This window comes from Thunnus albacares, chromosome 23 (genome assembly GCF_914725855.1).
Source record: "Thunnus albacares chromosome 23, fThuAlb1.1, whole genome shotgun sequence".
Lineage (NCBI taxonomy): Eukaryota > Metazoa > Chordata > Actinopteri > Scombriformes > Scombridae > Thunnus > Thunnus albacares.
The window spans coordinates 12,664,568-12,684,673 of NC_058128.1; the positions used below are offsets into that span (position 1 = coordinate 12,664,568).

At 38.9% G+C, this 20,106-nt stretch overlaps 2 protein-coding genes across 11 annotated transcripts in view; both read left to right on the forward strand.

Annotated features, from left to right (window-relative positions):
- Window positions 1-13,279, forward strand: part of LOC122974925 (ninjurin-2-like) — a 36,619-nt gene extending 23,340 nt beyond the window's left edge. The window contains exons 2-5 of one of the 9 annotated variants that reach the window (XM_044343027.1): window positions 8,941-9,077; window positions 9,205-9,284; window positions 9,631-9,794; window positions 12,810-12,918. In XM_044343027.1, coding sequence (XP_044198962.1) covers window positions 8,941-9,077; window positions 9,205-9,284; window positions 9,631-9,785 — 372 coding nt within the window. In that variant the 3' untranslated portion in view covers window positions 9,786-9,794; window positions 12,810-12,918. Of the gene's footprint in view, window positions 1-8,940; window positions 9,078-9,204; window positions 9,285-9,630; window positions 9,795-10,108; window positions 10,315-11,724; window positions 12,486-12,809 lie in introns of those variants that run through there. The other 8 variants (XM_044343026.1, XM_044343018.1, XM_044343019.1 and 5 more) reach the window with 8 other exon arrangements.
- A 117-nt stretch (window positions 13,280-13,396) lies between these two features.
- Window positions 13,397-18,422, forward strand: LOC122974906 (E3 ubiquitin-protein ligase TRIM39-like). Of its 2 annotated transcripts, none has more exons than XM_044342989.1 (2): window positions 13,397-14,293; window positions 15,791-18,422. In XM_044342989.1, the coding sequence occupies exon 2, from the start codon at window positions 15,793-15,795 to the stop codon at window positions 17,632-17,634; it is 1,842 nt and encodes a 613-aa protein (XP_044198924.1). In that variant the 5' UTR covers window positions 13,397-14,293; window positions 15,791-15,792; the 3' UTR covers window positions 17,635-18,422. The 2 variants fall into 2 exon arrangements, with proteins under 2 accessions (XP_044198924.1, XP_044198925.1); XM_044342990.1 differs by lacking the exon at window positions 13,397-14,293 and adding an exon at window positions 15,316-15,442.
- The last annotated feature ends 1,684 nt before the right edge of the window (window positions 18,423-20,106 follow it).

Sequence of the window (20,106 nt, forward strand, 5' to 3'; positions counted from 1 at the left end):
TTGATATTAATTAATATTAAGTATTACAACTTTAAACAGGTGGTATGAAGTCTTCTCAGGGAGACTATCAAACTGACCTTTCATTTGTCCTTTTAAAATCCTTTGAAAATAGATACCATGAGTTAACAGCAAATCATGAACCAAATTTTGAAATGTTATCTCTCCTAGTCTTACATGTGGGATGAAAAAAATGCAAAGACTCAGAGTATTGCATATCTACAGCCAAAATCATTCAAGTGAGTAGTAACTACAGCCACTGTACTGCTGCCAGAGTCAGCAAACCAACACACAATTCGTCTCTTTGTCACCGTCTCTCCGCTTCCCTTCACGCTGACTCTTCTTCTTTGTGTCGCTATCTGTTTCTCCTCATCTGCTTTTCTGCTTTTCTTCTTACTTGCTCACCCTAAATGGCAGTTGCATAAAAACCAAACAGAAAGATGATGCCTTCAGGCAGAAAAAGCCTCGGAAAAATGAAGAAGAAGAAAGAAAAAAAAAACAGTCAAATAGGCCAGCACACAGACAGACAGACAGATAGAAAGACAGACAGATAGACAGACAGACTGATGGAAAGACAGGCGGACAGTAAAAATAAGTTGCTAAAAGAAAACCAGAGCTCCACTCCTAGTTGGGTTTTCATTCCTATTGGCCATTCTAGCAACCAATAAGAGTCCAGGGGAGGAGCACTTCCTGTGAGGTCGAGGGGGGCCTCCCATGTGGTCTAGTGTATATTTGTGTGTGTGTGTATGTATGTGTTTATGTGCAGTTTTGCAGTTTGAAGGGTAAAGACGGGTATGTTTTGTGTATATTGTCCATGTATAAATGTGCATACCCATACATGTGGAACGACACATACTTATACGTGCCTCATACTGTGCAGGTATATGTCAAGTATGTGGTTTTTTTTTTTGTATGTGTGTGTGTATAGGGCTGGTCTGTTTGGGTGTGGGTGTGTGTACATTATGTGATATGGACCTGTGCCTATGTTTGTGGATCAGTGAATTTCAGGGAGGGGATTTTTACAAGGACTCTGGATTTCTAGGAAAAGTTTACTATATAAATACCAAAAAAAAAACTTTGCACAAGTGCATTTTACTTACTAGGCACAAAACTGCAGGGAGTTTAAAAAACAGCTTCTACTGTTAGGCTGACTTGGATGAAGGACATTGTTACTGTGTTTTTAGTCGTACTAGTGACGAGGCTCAAGGGGATGGCAACATCAGTCAATTCACCACTTTCGCCAAAAATAAAATATCTCAACAACTATTGGATGGATTGCCATAAAAGTCTGTACTGATATCCATAGTGCCCAGAGGGTGTATCCTACTGACTTTGGGGATCCCATCACATTTCATCTTGTGCCATTATTAAGTCAAAAATTGTGTTTATCCAATACTAAATGTATGACCCAGATTTATGACCTCAAATGTACTTTATGTTTAGTACTAAATTGCATAACCAGTGTGTTCTGTGCATGTTGAGGCAGGAATTAAACTCGCTACACTGAACATAATAAAATTAATTAACTGTTGCCAACTGTGTGATATTATATGTAACATTAATGCCAATATTATATTAAGCATAGTTTGTGTCAAACCTGTAGAGTGAAAAGTGATGACTTGTTTATATTCCTGAGGGAAACCTTCATTTAAATTCTGTTCTGACTATTGAAGAAGCCTATATACTGTGTTTATTGCTTGAATCTAACAGAAAAACTGTTTTTCTTGGATGACTACTCTATCAGATTATTGCTCCATATTTGAAACTTTGTAGTCTTAGACGGCCTTATCTTTTCAAGTCATACAATAGCTGTCTGTGCTCAGCTAGAAATATCACAATGTGAACCAATATCCCTGTCGATTCTTGATGTGAATTCCTTCTTCATATGTTTTCCAGCCGGGAGTCCATGACATGATAAATGTTTTTCAAGATGTTGCTTGATGTTTTCATGATGAATATCTTTGTCACAATCGTAGGTCAGATTCCAACTGTGAGGCTGAGGTCAAGTCAAATACAGTGGGTGTAATGTGCATGGGGGCGGACCTGGAAGGAGCAATCATAATCCATACATTCTTTGCAGGTTCTGGACAGAAAAAAACACTTTAACACTGCTTCCTTGTTCCAAATTGTTCTTTTATCCTACTGTAAGGACATGATCGACCTTGTGCAGTTATTTTTTTCATCTTTGAGAAACACCATACTCTGCATTTGTGTGAAGAAACAGTTGATTTCTTTTTTTAGAAATAAGAAGTGAAAATGAGTTTTTATAGTAGTTTTATATACTGCTGTGAAGAATCAGTCCTCACAGAGAAACCTCCATATCTGCTTGAAACCATATGACTGGACAATATCCAGTAACCCCAGAATACTGAGAGTCGAATATGCAGTTTAACCCTCACTAATGAAGGCAGTTGTTGAATGATTTACAAAAAAAAAGAAGTTTTGACTGATGTGTCTTCACAGAGTAGCTAAAACGTTTCCTCATTCCTCAAAATCAAATGTGGAGGTGCTGCTGAGCCCGGTAGTGACCTGGTTGTAATTCACAGCTTCTGAGGGTTAAATGTGTGTGACCCTGCTGACCTCCAGTAACCACCTCTCCAGACCGCTGCTGTAAATAAGGATCTATCTCTCCCCTACCTGTCAGGCGAAACATAGGGTGAAATAGTAATTTATGAACATATATTGAATAAATCAAGATAAGTGCAGATTAAGCACGATAAACACGCAGTCAATGCATTTAGTAAGACATTACACTAAGTGAACACACATGGCCCATAAAACTGTATGTAGGCCATTCAAATGTTTTGGTTGTGGTGTGTGTGTGTGTGTGTGCGTATATGTGTGTATGTGTGTGTGCTTTGGCAGCCTGCCCAAGGCTGATGTTGATAAAGTGTGACCACGAGTCCCCAAAGGAGAGAGGATGGAAACAGGCCAGTATATATACTGTACATACTTCTTCTCCCACTCTCTCCCTGTCTATCTATATCTACTGCTGTCTTTTTTTTGTATCCCTTCCTCACTTCCTTCTCTGTCTTTCACCCTCTTTTCATATTTTTTCTCTCTTGCCAGTTCTCTCTCTCTCTCTCTATGTCTCTCACAAAAACATACAAAAGGCCATGGTACACGGTACATGTGTTCAGAATGTTCTGACAGTCTTACAGTTCTAGGAATTGCTTCATACTTTCTTGGAGATTAACCCAGTCTGGATCAAACTGTACTGTAACACAGACTGTATGGGGGAGGAAATCAAGGTTTCCAGCACAATATGTACCAGATTAATAAGGTTCACTGCATCATGACACATAAATTGTCAGTCGCAGAAAGATGCTAAATTACATTTTGTGATATGTAAACATTTGGATAAACTGCAAGGTGCAAATTATTCAAAATACCCCAAAAACATACTTTTCATCTTACACAGAGAGCTAGTTTGCTTTGGTTTTGGTTTGTGGCACTCGAAGAGTCCAAAACCTACATTTGAAAATGTCAACATCTTGTTCCAGATATCATGGTACAGTTATGAGAAGCCACAGACATCACATGAACACTTTCACTGAAAACTATTTGTTACCAAAACGCACCGGCCAACTTGCTGCTTGCCCTGCATGCAGAAGGAAGTGTGCCAGCTGTGCTCATGACTGCAAAGGAAGTGGATGTACACTTGGCTGGGCTGTAGCTCAGTGGTGCTATGGGTAATCGCTGTTGGTTAGCCTCATACTAAATTTGCAAGAGTTAGCTAGCATTGTCAGACCGTAAGGAAGACACCGAGGCACATGATCTCAGCCCACAAGAACGCTGTGTTTACATCCACCACAGTGTCACAAGCACTGGAGTGGTGCTTTGTGTGCTTTGAAAACACAGTGCAGTGGTGACTGTTAAGGGTCCAGTATGCTTCAAACGAACCAGTTTGTATGAAGTGTCGTCCAAACAGCAATTATACCAGCTGTGAAAAGCTACATTTGAAGGCAAGGTTAAAAGTCTGGGATAACGGTGCACACTTTCTGACAGTTTCTCCTCATTCTGTCATGGTGTTACATTGTTCAAGACAAAGAGAGCTTGAGAGAGAGAATATCAAATTCTACACACTTTTTTTTTTACCTCCACACACCTGTCCAATGGATGTGTAAAGTAGGCCTGATTGTCAGATTTTTTTTGGAAAGTTACAGAAATTGTTGGATGCTGCCCATTAATTCTCATTAGTCTCACTCTCATCACTAACGCCCATTAATTTCAGACCCTGTTCAGTGGTCCAACATACACCTCACTTGAAGCATACTGACACCTTTACAGTATTTATGTACAAAGTACACCTGGAAGACAAGAGCCAAAGGAAAAAGCACAGAATTTATTAAAGCCACTATGTGCAGGATTTTTATGTAACAACATTTCAAAAACTTTTCTAATAGCATCATTTTTGTTTGTTTTTTTTTTTTTTGTAAATTCGATCATCCCAGTGCAGTGTGTATCTATACGACTAGAGGACACTAAAGTCATGATGCTTTAAATTCTATGCAGTGACTTTAAAGAAGTGATGAAAGTCTCCAAAAATGTTGCTCCTTAAATATATAATTTTACTGTTTTACAAAATGACATGTAATATGTCAGTATCATGGCACAGTGTTTGTACCATTATTAGCAGGGCCAGTACAATGGTATTTGCATCATGGCATGTGCCTTGTTAAAACAGAAAATACCATCTATCACCATGATAAGAAGCATGCTGCATCTATGTTTTTCAGCTGATCTGACACAAAGCGTGGTTGAGGATATTTTGCTGTGCAATATACCAATAAAATTCATCACAATCTATATTTGAGTAATTTCCTCCAAGACAACTAACTTTGTTTGTTACTTCAGACAGTTACTCATCCCCAGACTCTTGTCTTTATGATTCCTGCACACTGTTCTTGTGGTTTTCAGCAGAACATACAAAAAACCAAATTAAAGGGAAACTTCTGTATTTTTCAACCTGAACCCTATTCCCTTATTGTTTTGTATCTAAGTGACTAATGGGGACAACAATTTTTGAAATTGGTCCAGTATTGAGCAAGAGCACTTCAGTCAAGAGTTGAGTTGTTGTCGAAATTAGCTAAATATTCAGCCATGACGTTGAAAACCTTTTAGATAAAACTAAGTTATGCTTTCTGTACTCCAACATAACAAACTCCTCCCAGCACTCTTCTCTCCAACCCTGTCATGGCTGAATATTTAGCAGATTTCAAAAACAACTCAACTTTCACAAGACCTCTCCTTGAGCGAGACTTGGTTTGACAAAATAACAAACGGACTGGATCAAGCAAAAGGTAAAGAAAAAAGTTTTATTTCCCTGTGTGGTTCTTTCCATAATGTTGTCAGACACTTATAATAACAATCTGAGCCTGTTAGTGGCAAAAACAAGCACTTTTCCTCGTATTGCCCTGTCAGATCACATTGGAGCCTGTTTAGCAGCTGCCAGCTGAAGCGCTCTAGCTCAATACTGGACCAGTTTCATTAATTGTTTGGTCACCATTAGTCACTTTGACACAAAAAGATGGGAAAATAGAGTCCAGGTTGAAAAATACAGAAGTTTCACTTTAAAATCCAAAAAGTGACTTATTGTTGCAACTATTTCTTATAGTTTCACGTCATTAATTTCCTTTTATTGTATGTGGAGCAACTGTGTAGCTGCACTGCAGCAAGAAAACATTACACAGCGCCACATAAAAACAGAGGCAGCGCATGGAAAGAAACAACAGCGCTGAACAATTACTGCACATGTACAGTGTCAGCGCTGTGTTTATTTTGGAGCAGCAGAACACATTACAGCACAGTGAGGTCATAAAGCACAATGTCTCTTGTGTGCACATGATTGACTTTATATATATGTCTTCCTTAAACACATCTCTGTTTCTGTGCAGCCTAAAGAAAAACAGACTGTGCTGATTCCAGCTACACTGACACAGCCTCGAGTAAAATGATCCATTTGTGGACAGAATAGTTTAATCTATAGCTTTGTGTTAAGTAATCCAACATGTGCATCCGCAGTGCATGCACTATAGCAGGACAATAATTAGATCTAGAAAATTTTAGTCCCTGACATGTGCTATGAGTCATTGTTGAGGCCTAAATGATGTTTAATGTTTCCTTCTCTCTGTCCTCTCCCTGCGCACACAAACACACATCACTTCTTTTCTTCTCGCACACTCTTCTCCTCCTCACCTCTTTTTTCCTGCTTCTCTAATTTAAATGATTGTCATGTGTATTAACTGAAACACACATACGCACATGTTTACACACACACGCACACACCATCAATTTCTGTATTCCCTAATGTGCAACAAAGTGCAATTCTTGATCTAAACACAACTACTTTCCAACCACTGGAAAATGAGCTGCAGTTAGAGTTCTCATGATAAATGAAGCATGTAAAAATAAAAGGAATTTTCTGTTTCCAAACCAATAAAATTAGAGAAACACTTATCTCATCCCAGGTCAACTGGAATACAGCAGTGAGGCTCCTGAGATGATGATGTATGGAGTGTTCATTTTTCAGGCGATGATAGGAGTTGGATTGATCTTTTTGATAGATCGTGAAAAATGATGTCAGTTGAAATCCGCATCTTGTTGACTTTGACAATGACTCTCTTGTTAAATCACATTTCTGGCTTGGATTTGGTGGCAAGAACAAAACCTGTAAATAAAAAAAGATAAACCAATTACCAGACATCATCTTGTCACCCAGATCATGCTTTTGCTGGCAGTGTCCCGCAGGAGTATGCTGCCCTCTCCTGGTTAGTTTCATATGACTTGAGCAGAGTAATTTAGAGATTGACAGTGTACCTTTTTTCAAAATAGAAAAATGACATGACCATATTGCACATTGGTTTAGAAGGAAAGTATCTGGATCTGGAAAGTATCTTGTTTGTGTTCACTCGTTTTATTTTATTCATTTGTCTCCCTATATTTCTTATTTTCTGTTTGTCTCATTCATCTCCATCTCTCTGCTTCTCTTCTCTCACACTTTCACTTTCTTCCAAATTTTGCCTTTCCTCTATCTTTTCTTACCCTCCTTCTCACATTTCTCAGTTTCTCTCTCTTTCCATCTGTCGTCAATCTGTTAAAGATGTTCATTATGCAGCTGCAGTGATGGTCAGATGTCCAAGGTGCTGGCTTGCTTGCTTGCAGGCAGACATCAAACAAGATGATGGAGCCAAACACTCATAACTACGATTAATTTATTTAACAGATAAAGCTCAATGTTTCAGCAAACAGTTTTCTTTCAGGATAAAATACAACAGGCACCCAAATGGCAGTTATATCAGCCGGGACATGTGTTACCAATCAGGGCAATCAATCTAATCAACCGACCCTAGGGAGGCCCGAGGCCAAGCACAAGTCCACATAAATCAACCAGTACAAACCAGGAAAAACACATTAAAAAAAAGTCAAAAAGCAATCTGACATTTAAATCAGGAAATACACAATATGAATCTATATCTATGCAAAAAAAAGACCTACAAAAAAGAAAAAATATCAAAAATGATTTGAGGTCAAAATATACGTTCAGGTCCTTAATCTCTAGATCCAGGCTGCCTCACACCTCAACAGTAAAGAATCTAAACCTCCACCATGTTTAGGCAAGTTCACCTTCTCCATACTGAAATACTGAAGAGAGGAAATAGGATGATTAGCTTCAATGAAATGTGCAGCTACTGGATAGATTACAATTTTGTACCTCATAGTGCTGCAATGTTTCTAACCCGTAACTCTCTTTTTGTCTTGCTGACGTAGGTTTTTCCACAAGGACAACTGATGAAGTAAATCACTGATTTTTAAGAGCAAGTGATGATTCAACAAATAGATTTTTTTTTTGTTTGTCCAGAGATAGGAGGACTAAAATACTTGCATTTGTGTGCTACTGCATTTAGCACATGGATTGCATCTGTAACTGCCATCTGGTATTGAAGCTAAGAGACGTTGCGAGGAGTCAATATGTGGAACCAGATCAGAGCTAACTCATTTGTCTTTGAGATTAGGGCAACACAACTAAAGAGAAAAAAGAGACCTATCAAACAGAAGTGTTTATTTAAGTCTTTTTAAAACTGTTTTGCACATCTGGAATATTTTGTGGACAAAATAACAGAATGATTAACATTTTGCCTTTGTCTGTAAAACAGTTCAGATCTTGGCTCAGTTTGGATTTTTTCCGCAGCACTGGTGATTTGTGCTTTTGTTTAACTGCTTTCTCTGAATTTGGAAGCTGTCGCTGTAACATTTTGGTCAAAGTCAGCAGTTTTTTTGAAACTTTCTTGATTCTACACAGTTGATTACTGGGTAAGCTAGTTTTCATTGGAAGAGGAAGCTTTTAACAAAGTGTTTCGCTCTGTTGGCTTCCTATAAAGATCTGTATATAGAAGATTATCAACATCTCAACTACTGGAGAGGTCAAGAAAACTGACCCTGTGCTTATTATAGTTATTGTAAATTTAACATGACCAGAACACGAATTTGGGAACAGGAAGAAAGCCCTTAACTGTCCCTCTATACCACGGAAGAGCATGAAAATGTTATCAAGACCTGCCCCACCCCTCCCCCCAACTCTACTCCATCAAATTCTTGTATTCTCTCTTTGGCTGAACTGGTTCTTACTCACAACTAGTTTATGTTTATTTTTTACGGCAAAAATGTGGCTATTTTCAAGTTTTCAATAACAAAATCAATTTGATTTCAACTGCATTTCTTGGAGAAGCTTTATCCCTGCTCCTTAATTTGTGTTCTGACCATCTTAAATTTATGAGAAACTGTGATAAACACAGGGTTACTTTTCTTAACTTTTTGATGCACCAAAAATGTGTATAATTTATGTCATGGCTCTTACTTACAGTATCTATAATGCCTAATTGAGGGTAAAAAAAAAAAAGGATAACTATGATCTCAAGTCTGAAATCAGTATCTTTCTCTCAGGGTGGTTCGACCTCTAACCTGAACATGAACCTCTATGCCACTAAGAAGACCGCGGCTGAGGGCATGCTGGACATCGCTCTGTTCCTGGCTAACGTCACTCACATGAAGACTGTCATCGAACAGGGAGCTGGATACAGGTACTGTATCAGTACAGTATGTGCACCTGAGAGGCAAACAGGGATCACAGGAACACAATTTTATTAACTTTCAAGGTCCAGTTGAATTCTGAAAATGTTGCATAACCTTTTAATCTCACTTCCTCAGGTACTACATTGCCGTCCTGACCCTCATCTCCTTCTCCCTGGCTCTTCAGATAGTGGCTGGAGTCCTGATCATCATCATCGGTGAGCCAATCACATCACAACATTGGTTTGCTTAAAGCCCGCCCCCTACAGAAATCCATCCTCCATGTTTTAACCAATCATATTAACACACTAATACACTGACACATTGATTTATTCTGAAAATACAGGCAATGCTGTTTAAATTCCAATCACTTTCTTGTCTGTTTTGGCGGAAAATGGTTTGCAGATATAAAACATCCAAGCCACCAAACATATTCTCTGCTCAACATGAAAAAACAAATATGCATATTAAATGAAATCTTGGACAAATCTGTCTGCATCTTTTGTGTAGTTTGTTATTTTTGGTGTGTGTGTGTGTGTGTGTACATGTCTGTGCTTGTTGCAGCTCGGCGAGACATCAACGAAGAGGCCAACCAGAAGCGCATGGACAGCCTGAACAACATCATAACCGTCATCATCTTCCTCATCTTCGTCACCAACATCTTTATCTCTGTCTTCGGGATGGAGCGCACCGGCCTCTTTGCCAGGATGCATTTCTGACTTTCTGACGTAGGGAATGATTCTAATAAAGAAACTAGAGAAAACATGGGACCACACACACACACACACACACAGTGACACAATCAGAGGAGTGTGACTTATTGATCTACTTACAGTACTAATCAGTTACAGTATTACTGCACTCTGATATCTTTGTTTGATTTGATTCAGTATGAATGGACTGGGCCAAGAGACCAACTACGTGTGTGTGTGTTTGTGTGTTTGTGTGTGTGTGTGTTTGTCTGAATGTCTGTGTGTTTTTGTTGTCTGTGTGTGTAATGGTGTAATGTATGTATGCACTATCGTCATATGTGTGTGTGCAGCTCGTTTTGAGCTGACCCTCCTCCCCTCTTATCAGCGGTTGCTAAACTTTCTGAACAATCTGATCACCGGCATCATCTTCCTCACCCTCATCGTCAACATCATCAAAGCCGCCTTTGGCACACAACGCAGCTGCTTCCTGCGATGGATGTTTCAGCGTTTCATTCTATGAAACACATGTAACTGATACACTCACACACAGTGTACAGTACGTACATTCATACACATAAACTGAGCATAAACATGCATGTTTAAAGTTACTTTGTAATACATTGCTATGTGAAAACGTGTGCATGTTTGCCACAATGTCATTCTTGATACCACCATCAGATGGCACTAAAGCACAGACATATGAAATCCTACTCATAGCAGCTTTAATCTTTATCCATCCATGCAAGGAACAAAAAATGCTATTAAGTTACCTGTAGCCTCAAACACTTGTAAACATTCACATTTTGCTTCAACATTCAGCCTCAGAGCTGAACATAGAAGCAAACTCCCAGTGTGAATATGTTTATATTTAATACAGAAGCCACTTAAGATGCTGATCTTCTATTAGCCACTAGATCAGCTTCATTAAAAAACTTCATCCGTATTAAAGTGAATGAGAGAACCTCCAACCTCTCATTTGAAATATGAAGTTGGTTACTTTTATCTGCAACAATCCAAGTCCCTAAATGGACTTTTTCCAACAAATGGACTCCTTCAAACAATTTTTTTGCTTCAGTTGAGCAACTCCCAGGGATGTTTCTTAACATGCAGTTTGTGGTGCCTACAGTGAATTTGCATCTGTTCACATCCTTTGCATTGACTTAATATGTGCCACATCTAAAACTTGTTTAGTCTAAAAGCGCCTAAGAGAGGTGTGTTTTTCCACTTTCTGTTTGGGGCCAGGCTCCCAAAATGCCCACCAGTACACTTATTAGAGGGCCTGAATTTATTGATTGAGACCATAATGACTCACAGAAAAAAATTATTGATTTAGTATTTCAAAAGAGAAGTTGACGTTTTTTTTGGAGTCAGCATCTAGCAGCCATTGGTGGCACTGAACTTTAAGGTGCTTCTGCATTGGCTTCAGCCATAAGCAGTGATAGTTGCTGCTTGTTTTTTTCTGATAAAGGTTCAAAATGTGACTTCAGAAAAGCACAAAACAGACAGCATGTCCACATTTTAGAGTCTAAACAGGATCCTCTCAGTTTATCCTAACTCTGCTACTGAGCAGCTTCATTTAATTGGACCACCGGGGGGTTCCCTGCTTGAGGGCAGCATTAAATTATGACAAATTAATACTGAATTCCTTCAACAAATACTTGATTTGAGGTAAGGGATTCATGTGGATTTTTTTAATACAAATGCATGAGCAACTTTGTTAGCATAAGTACAGTCAAAATGTCACCTGAACAAGATAGAAGCTTGAGGGAGTGTGACTGAACTGTGTGTGAATTTGATGCTTGTATGGGTGCATTGTGTTTTGCGTGTTTCAAATACATATGTGCATGTGAGTATGTATGCATCAAATGTGTTTGTGTGATTGGGTGTGTTTGAAATGTTTGAAATATGTGTGTTTGTGTGTCTGTCCGTGTGTATGTGTGTGTGTGTGTGTGTATGTGTGTTGTAGCCCGCAGGGACCTGAACGTGGTGTCCAATCAGAAACGACTCGACTACCTGAACAACTTGGCTACAGGCGTCATCTTCGTCACCACGGTGGTTAACTTCTTCGTCAGCTTCTTCGGATCCAAGAGGACTGGCTTCTTCCGCTGGCTACTGGCTCGACTCCACTTCTGACACAAACACACACACACACACACACACACACACACACACACACACACACACACGCACACACAAACAAACAACAAATACATTTATACATACATGCACACACTCACACAGCAAATTCACACACTTAAACACATTTATTCAAAGTAAGGTTGTTGAAAATGTATGTGCACCTGTTGGCTACACTCTTCTGTGCAAAGTTGAGACAAACAATTCAAATATTATATCTTATTTATTACTCCAGCTTTGAAAAGTTTTATTTAAATGCTGTTTTCAGTCTGTAATCCAACTAAAATATCTCCACTTTAACCAACTGAACATCTATGTAAATATGCATTACTATATTGGCTGCAGTAATATGCTTGAATTTCCATTTCTAAAATTGTGCATGAGTTCCATTATGTGTATTTCAAACGGTTTTACAGTTTACATGTTTCCCCCTTGTTTGTTAATAGGTAAAAGTATGAAAACTGATTGTTTTATATCATTTATTTTCAAAACTTGTTTGACAAAGGAAATGTTTTTGAGGTTCAATTTGCCTCTAATATGTACGTACACATTCTCCTCCAGAAAGTTGAATAAATGCAGTGATTTAACAGATGCTTGATTCATGTTCACTGTCTTTTTTTGCTGGAGACTGGTTGATTTGTATTAATGAACATGAAATGAAGCTTATATCACAAACTATAGTGTGTGACTACATGTGGGTCCATGCATGTGAGTTTGAAGGAGGGGAGTTGTCCATCGAAATTTTGTCCATTTATTGTAAAGTGTAGTGCAACTAGAAGTCTCTCAGTGTGTCACAACCAAGAGTAGTTTGAACCCTCTCTTTCTCTACTGTGTGTGTGTGTGTGTGTGTGTGTGTGTGTGTGTGTGTGTGTGTGTGTGTGTGTGTGTGTGTGTGCGTGCGTGCATGTCACACAGGTCGTCGGAACCTGAATAACTCCGCCCTGCATAAGCGTCTGGACTACCTGAACAATGTGACAAGCATCATAGTCTTCATCACCACAGTCCTCAACCTCTTCATCAGTACCTTCGGCATGCAGCGCACTGGATACTTCCCATGGCTTATGATGCGCATTCACTGACACACAAACACACTTCTGACTGGTATCTGCACTAACATAGAGACACACATTCACAATAGCTCATGAAATACATACATACATACGTACATGTGTGTCTTCTGGCCATAAAACTTGATATGTATCTTAACTATGCATCCATCAATGTTTAACAAAGATATTGTAAAGTAGCTACAGGCCTCATTTTGTGACTTATTTTATAATTAATTACTTCATTGCCTGTTATAAATATTTTCTACACTGTGTTGGACTCTGGTAGAGCTCCTCAAATTTCTGTCTAAGCACTAAAATAAAAATAGTTTAAACCCACTTTTTGCTCAATATTCTATACAAAGAGTAACAAATTTGCCCTGAAAGCTAATTAAAGCAATAATACTGTAAGTTGAATGCGATAGACCTTCCTTTCTCCTAATTCCATCCTTTTACCCCACACTTTATAGTTAATGGTACCATCTAGTGAAAGAAATCAGGATTGCAAAACAGCCTCATCTAACAGCTGCTCACTTCAACAAACAAAACCAACATATAAATTAAGTAAAGGAAGAGCGTGACTTATTGTTATGATTCAAAATATCTGACTTGATTGATTGATTTGTTGATTCATATGGAAAAAGTTTATTTTTTGCAGCATGTTCAATCATCAGGGTTCTCGACCATCCTGCTCTTCTACTGTATTGTTGTTGACTTCTTTTAATAATGTATTTAATGACGTTCACGTTGACTCACTTTACAGCAAATAAAGAGAAAGTGGAGAGAGGTATCTACCAGATAAAACAACACTGTGTCATTTTTACATCAGTTTTGTACTATGCCCTTCATCTGCAATCTCTTATCTCTGCACTTTGATGTTCGTTTTTGTTTGTTTAATTTGCCACAATTAGGCAATCACTGACAGATCCCGTGGAGGACAAGAAAAAGACCTGTTTGATAAAGAGCAGAATGCTAAATGTTCCTGCAAAGTGACATTTATAATATTGATTGATATGGAATATAGTATTATTACAGAATGTGTATAGCATTACAGAGATAAATGACATATTGTAAAATGACAAACTGTAAAATAAAACCAAAAATGCCACAACAATAAAAAAACGTCCAAAAAACATGTAATCCACAAGAAAAATCCCAGTGCTTTCAATGACTGCTTCTTTGATAGAAAAGCAAAAAGTCTGATGGGAGTGCACAATGCAAAATACTTTTTCCAGGAAGAGGAGGGGCAGATGAAGGGAGGGATAATGTGTCATTCCCAAGAAACGAAAGTTCACGCTTAATAGGAAACTTTCTACTGCTCTCTACACCTAGTTTCCACAGACAGCTCTGCAGGTAAACTTCAACTACTCTGATTCCTCTTATGCTCTTGCTGAATTATACTCAGACATCGCCTGTAATATTGTAAGAGTAAGCTCTTTGCAAATAGTTTGAGTTTAAATGTGAGTTCAAAGAATCCGGAAGCCTGTGAGGAGATGACAGCCTGTAATATCAACAATGTGATCATTATAGCTGTAAATCCATACTGTAAAATATCTTTGGGCTCTGTTACGTTTTGCCACTGGGCATGTTATGACTATATCAATGACTCTATATGACTTTTTCTCGTGCATTGCTGCTGCAGAAAAAAATCCATCCTCGCTAATGGGCTACTGGCCATATAATATACTGTATCACCACTGATGTTCTGCATCGTCATGAAGTTACAACTTTTAGTCTAAGGGCTCTATTTTCCTGCTGGCGCAAGACCAGCGCTAGGGTAAACGCAGTCTTTATGCAGTTTTCCTCAGGTGCAAGTCTTTAAGTAGTTTTCGTCTGTTCCTGGTGATTTCTTGTCACCAAAAGCAGCCAAGGCGCCAGGTGGAGCACACTTGCGCTGACGTGGGAGTTGAGGCGCAGTTCGTGGCTGTGTTCATGCAGATTAGGCAATAAAACCAGCTCAGACCAGCTCTTATCGTAAACGCAGACACAGGGCAATTTTGGTGACTTCAGTTGGCGGAGGCGCAGGCACACAGACTTCTCCAAAATCACAAAAGCCCGTTAATTTATATTAAGTTTCGCCCCTTTCAGTTTGCTGCACGTTTTTTTCATTTGCTGGAGATTAACATGAGCATCAAAACAAAAAATTTAAAGAAGATTCTTATCAATAATATCCACATGCGCGCAATCTGATCACAATACTGTCTCACTCAGCTTCTCTCCTCTGTTTCACCTGTTGCTGCGTTTAAAGGGGATGAGAGGAGCTCATGTAATTGGTTATTACTGATGCTCTCCCCGACTCCACCTGCTGTTTCTGTATTTCTCCCACTAATGTATTCAGTGTCTCCTCCACGCTGCGCCTGGGTTGTGCCAACTGATTTCAAATTGCAAATAGTTGTTGGTCACACCCACATGGGGTCAAGCTTCGTGAGTCAAGACTTGAATGTGCACCTGCACCCCATTTCAGGAGAATAGGGTTCTAATTGTCTACAGCAATTTCAGTTGGTGATTTAACATAAGAAATTCTCCCTGTATGACTGTTTATCAGTGAGCCTGGAAATATTTACTCTTTGCTTCCTACGCCATGAGCTGTTTTGTGTATATTTAAAATGCTCTGCTGTGACAGCAAGTATCAGTTTGTCATTTTCACTTTTGCAAGGAGAAATACAGCAGCATTTAGTGCATGTCTTGACCACACCACTACACACCCACATGTTGCCTCATGCTTTGACCTATATATTGTTTTAGACGCTATTATAACTAAATGAGGCAGGTGTCTACTTGATATACACAGTTTTGGGGTTTAAAGTTGAAAATCATAATCATCAAATTCTCTTCTCTTCTGTCACCTAGACATGGCCTCAGCCAGCAGTCTCCTGTGTGAAGAACAACTTCTGTGTTCAATCTGTCTATGTGCGTTCACTGAGCCTGTCTCTACTCCATGCGGACACAACTACTGCAAGTCTTGTATCACAGGGTACTGGGCCACCAGTAACGTGGCACAGTGTCCACTCTGTAAGAAGAAGTTCCGCAGAAGACCACAGCTTCAGGTCAACACAGAGTTCAGAGATATGGTGGAGCATTTCAACAACATGAGGGTGAGGGGTGCAGATGAGAGCCTTGCCCAACAAGGGGAGGTGCCCTGTGACGTCTGCCTTGGGCTAAAGCTCAAGGCCCAGAAGACGTGTCTGGTGTGTTTGGCCTCGTACTGCCAGTCTCACCTGGAGCCTCATCAGAGAGTACCAGCCCTTAAGAAGCACAAGCTGATCGATCCTGTGTTAAACCTGGAGGACAGGGTTTGTAAGAAGCATGACAAGATGTTTGAGTTCTTCTGTCGCACAGACCAGATGTGTGTTTGTTTCTTGTGTTTGAAAGACGACCATGCAATGCATGAAACCGTCCCATTAGAGCACGTTGTCAGAGAGAGGAAAACCTGGATTGAGACATTGATGTCAGAAATAAAAACGATGGAAATCACTAAATCCGTGAGTGTTAAGAGAATCCAATACTCACTTGAACAGAGAAAGAAAGAGTCAGACAAAGAGATAGCAGACGTTGTTGAGGTTTTCACTGCTCTGGTGGCCTCCCTACAAAGAGGGCAGGCTGAGCTGATTGAGGTGATCAAGGAGAAGCAGAAAGCAGCAGTGAAGACAGCTGAAGACCACATGGCACAGCTGGAACTAGAAGTCACTGAGCTAAAGAGGAGAAGGTCTGAGATGGAGCAGCTTTTACAAACAGAGGACCACCTCCACCTCCTGCAGAGCTGGCCCTCCCTCTGCTTCCCTGCACACACTGAGTACCTACACAACCCTCTGTCACACTCCACCAATCCATTTACACAAGATGGCTCCGACATGAGTCGTCAGAGCTGTGTGGGGATGGTGAAAAAAGCAGTGGCTAAGATAGAAAAGACACTCAATAATGAGATGGAGACACTCATTCAAGAGGTCAAGTTTAGTGATGGCTGTGAGGCTGCTGAACAGACTGATGTTGCTGGAAAACAGACAACAGACAAGTTTATTAAAGAAGTGTGGAATCCACCTCAGGACAAGCTGATGATGATCCAGCTGTACGATGAAGTGGACGTGACTATGGATGCCTACACAGCCAATGCCAGACTTACGGTGTCTGAGGATGGGAAACAACTGAGACTTAATGAAGGCAATCAATTGTCGCCATCTTTATTTGCAAGAAGATTTGAACATCAATCCTTCGTCCTTGGGAAAGATGGTTTTTCCTCAGGCAGGTTCTACTATGAGGTCCAGGTCAGTCAAAGTACCCACTGGGTCTTGGGAGTTGTCAAAGAGTCCATTAACAAGCAGACCTTTTTGTTTCCCAACCCTGAGGAAGGAGGCTGGACATTTTCTGGAATCAGAAGCCTATTCGAACAGCATTATTTTCCCAACACTCGTAACCCCCTAGCAGATCCCGTGTACCTGAGCCAGAGGCCCCAGACAGTTGGTGTGTTTGTCGATTATGAGAAGGGAGAGGTCTCCTTCTATGACGTGGACACCAGGACTCTGATCTACTCCTTCACAGGCTGTACCTTCTTTGAGACCGCACCAGCACTGAAGACTCTTCTTTACACTTTGGCTGGCACTTCCTTAAGTAACAGACCGAAGCTCTACCCTATTTTTGGTTTGTTTGGAGATCATGACGATTCGCTCATAATCACTCCAGTAGGCCACACAGATTGAGGTGCCAAATACACCAAGGGAAAATGTGTGTAACTTTAATGAAAAAGTTCAGTCATTTTGGAGTTCTCATTCATATATCAGCGCTGTTTTTTGTACATATGTTCTTTGTTTTAACCCTCAGCTTTCATAAAAATTTGCATTAAACAGTGCAGATAAGATCATCTACCTGACAATAAGAAAAGGTAGAAAGTAGATAATTCACATCCATGAGGTGTGTAAATCAGGCTTTATCCTGCTTGCTGGTTAAAATACAGAACAGAAGAGAGTTGGCAGTATTGTATGCATCTGGGCACACAAAGCAATTCAAGTATTTGACCACAAGGTGATACCATTTAACCAATGTTCAGGCCTGTCTCTGTGAGACGCCAGGGAAGCAACAGAGTGGACAATGGCATCATCATGGGTACACAATTTAATCCTGTTGTCACTTTCAACAATGCTTTTACTGTATATACATAGGTTCAACATTAGAGGCTCACATGTACTTTTTCTCAGTATCAATAATCTTGTTCAACAGTTATTTCATTGAATTTTGGTATACCATTGTCAGCATATAACAGGTGCCCAAAAAATGATGTAAATTATGAGATAGTACTCGGAATATTATGCTTGGATTACATTACGTGAACGCCACTGACTCCAGTGTCCACAATTCATTCTTTTTTAAAATGAGCAAGTTTTTAAATGCTAAATCTGGCCTGCTTGGGCCAAAACATATCTGATAAATGAGTTGTATTGTGATTTACTATGCAGCTGAAATACTCAATAAAGTGCATTTCTAAAAATTAGCTTCTCAGATCTTTGTTTTTTTTCTGTTTCCTCAGATTATATTAACTTTAACTCTTGTCCAATAATACCCCAGCAAACAGGTAACCTTCAGGGAACATTTCCTAAAGGTTTTCATAAGGTTATTTTTGTGTAACCTTTAGAGAACCTTTAGAGAATGTTCCCTAAAGGTTCTCAAAAGGTTACACAAAAATAACCTGGATTAAAAGATAACTGAAGAATCCAAATAATATATGGAATGTTTTCCCCAAATACTTTGAAAAATTGGTGGTCTTAATTTTCTATTGCCATGTCCTTAATCCTTTATAAAACTCCCTGTAAAACTAGCTAACTTTCATCATCTAATCTTATTGTGTTGGGCTCTTCTTTTTAAACATAATCACTCTCCTCACAATTGTATCCTGTGGAACAACACTTACATCTCATACAGAAACAAAACACTGTACTTGCATAATTGGTTTATGAACAACATAAAAACTGTAAACCAGATTTTGAATGTAAATGGTGAATTATATAATTATGAGTTTTTCTTGGAAAATTATGTTGACATCTATTGTTGGGAGTTGAATATGGTCATCAAGACAATACTGAATGGTATGGTGTCTTTGGCACAAAGCACATGCCTCTATTGGATTATTTAGACATTTCAAATTTACTCCAGTTATTTAGCAAACCCTGAAGGTTTTTGTTTTGTTTTTGTTACTCTTCTTTCCTTTCCCTACATTTTATTATTTGTTGTACAATTTATGTTTATTATTTTTACACTGTGAAGTATATTTACAGCAACTTTGACAAGGAAAAACTGTCTAAGTTAGTCAATAAAGTAAAAAAAAAAAAAAAGTAGTTACAAGCATGCGAATTGTTTCTATTTTTTTTTTTTTGTTCAAACCAGTTCAGACGGATCAGACGGATCAGGGAGAAGCAGCAGAACGAGCAGATGGCGGCATTTAATCCAGCTCTTGGAAAGACTTTATAATGGCAAGGCAAACAATGTTGTGGTCAAACAGTGTTTAATGCAGTTTAATGCTTGTTAACATAATTTAAGTTATTTAAGGTTTTGACTTCCTAATTTAAACTTGCTAATAATTTACAATCAATACACATTCGAAGGGTGAGTCTTTTTCCTGCTTGATCTCCCCATCACTACAGTACATTTTCAAATCCAGGCTATAGTTAAAGTGTAACTGCACCCCCAAGTCTGAGTCTAAGTGTGTGCTCAATTGTGAAAAATAAATAAATAATATATGAGGTGTAATAACCGTTTTTGAAAAATTATAAATTACAGTATATGGCTTTGCCTTTAAATGCATGGCCAGGCCACAACTGCCCTGCACCAAAGTGCCAGTCAATGGTGCTACAAAGAATAAAACTACAACATGTAATTTGTTTGAATGAAAAAGTCAATTTTTTAAAGAGTATAAATACATACATACATACATGTGTTGGTTGAAGTTTCACGAAAACAGAAACATAATATGAATCATACAAATAGAAAATATCATATGCAATATCTAGTTACCCTCTTCATTAATATTTAATATGCAAGTGTCTGTACTAGATTAACTTGTCAGGCTGTTCCAAGTACTTGCAATCAATAATCCAAGAAGCTGGAGGTTTTTAAATAGATGTTACATTCTTTCAACTTTCAGAAACAGTTTAGAAATGTCATCTAATCTGAATGAATAA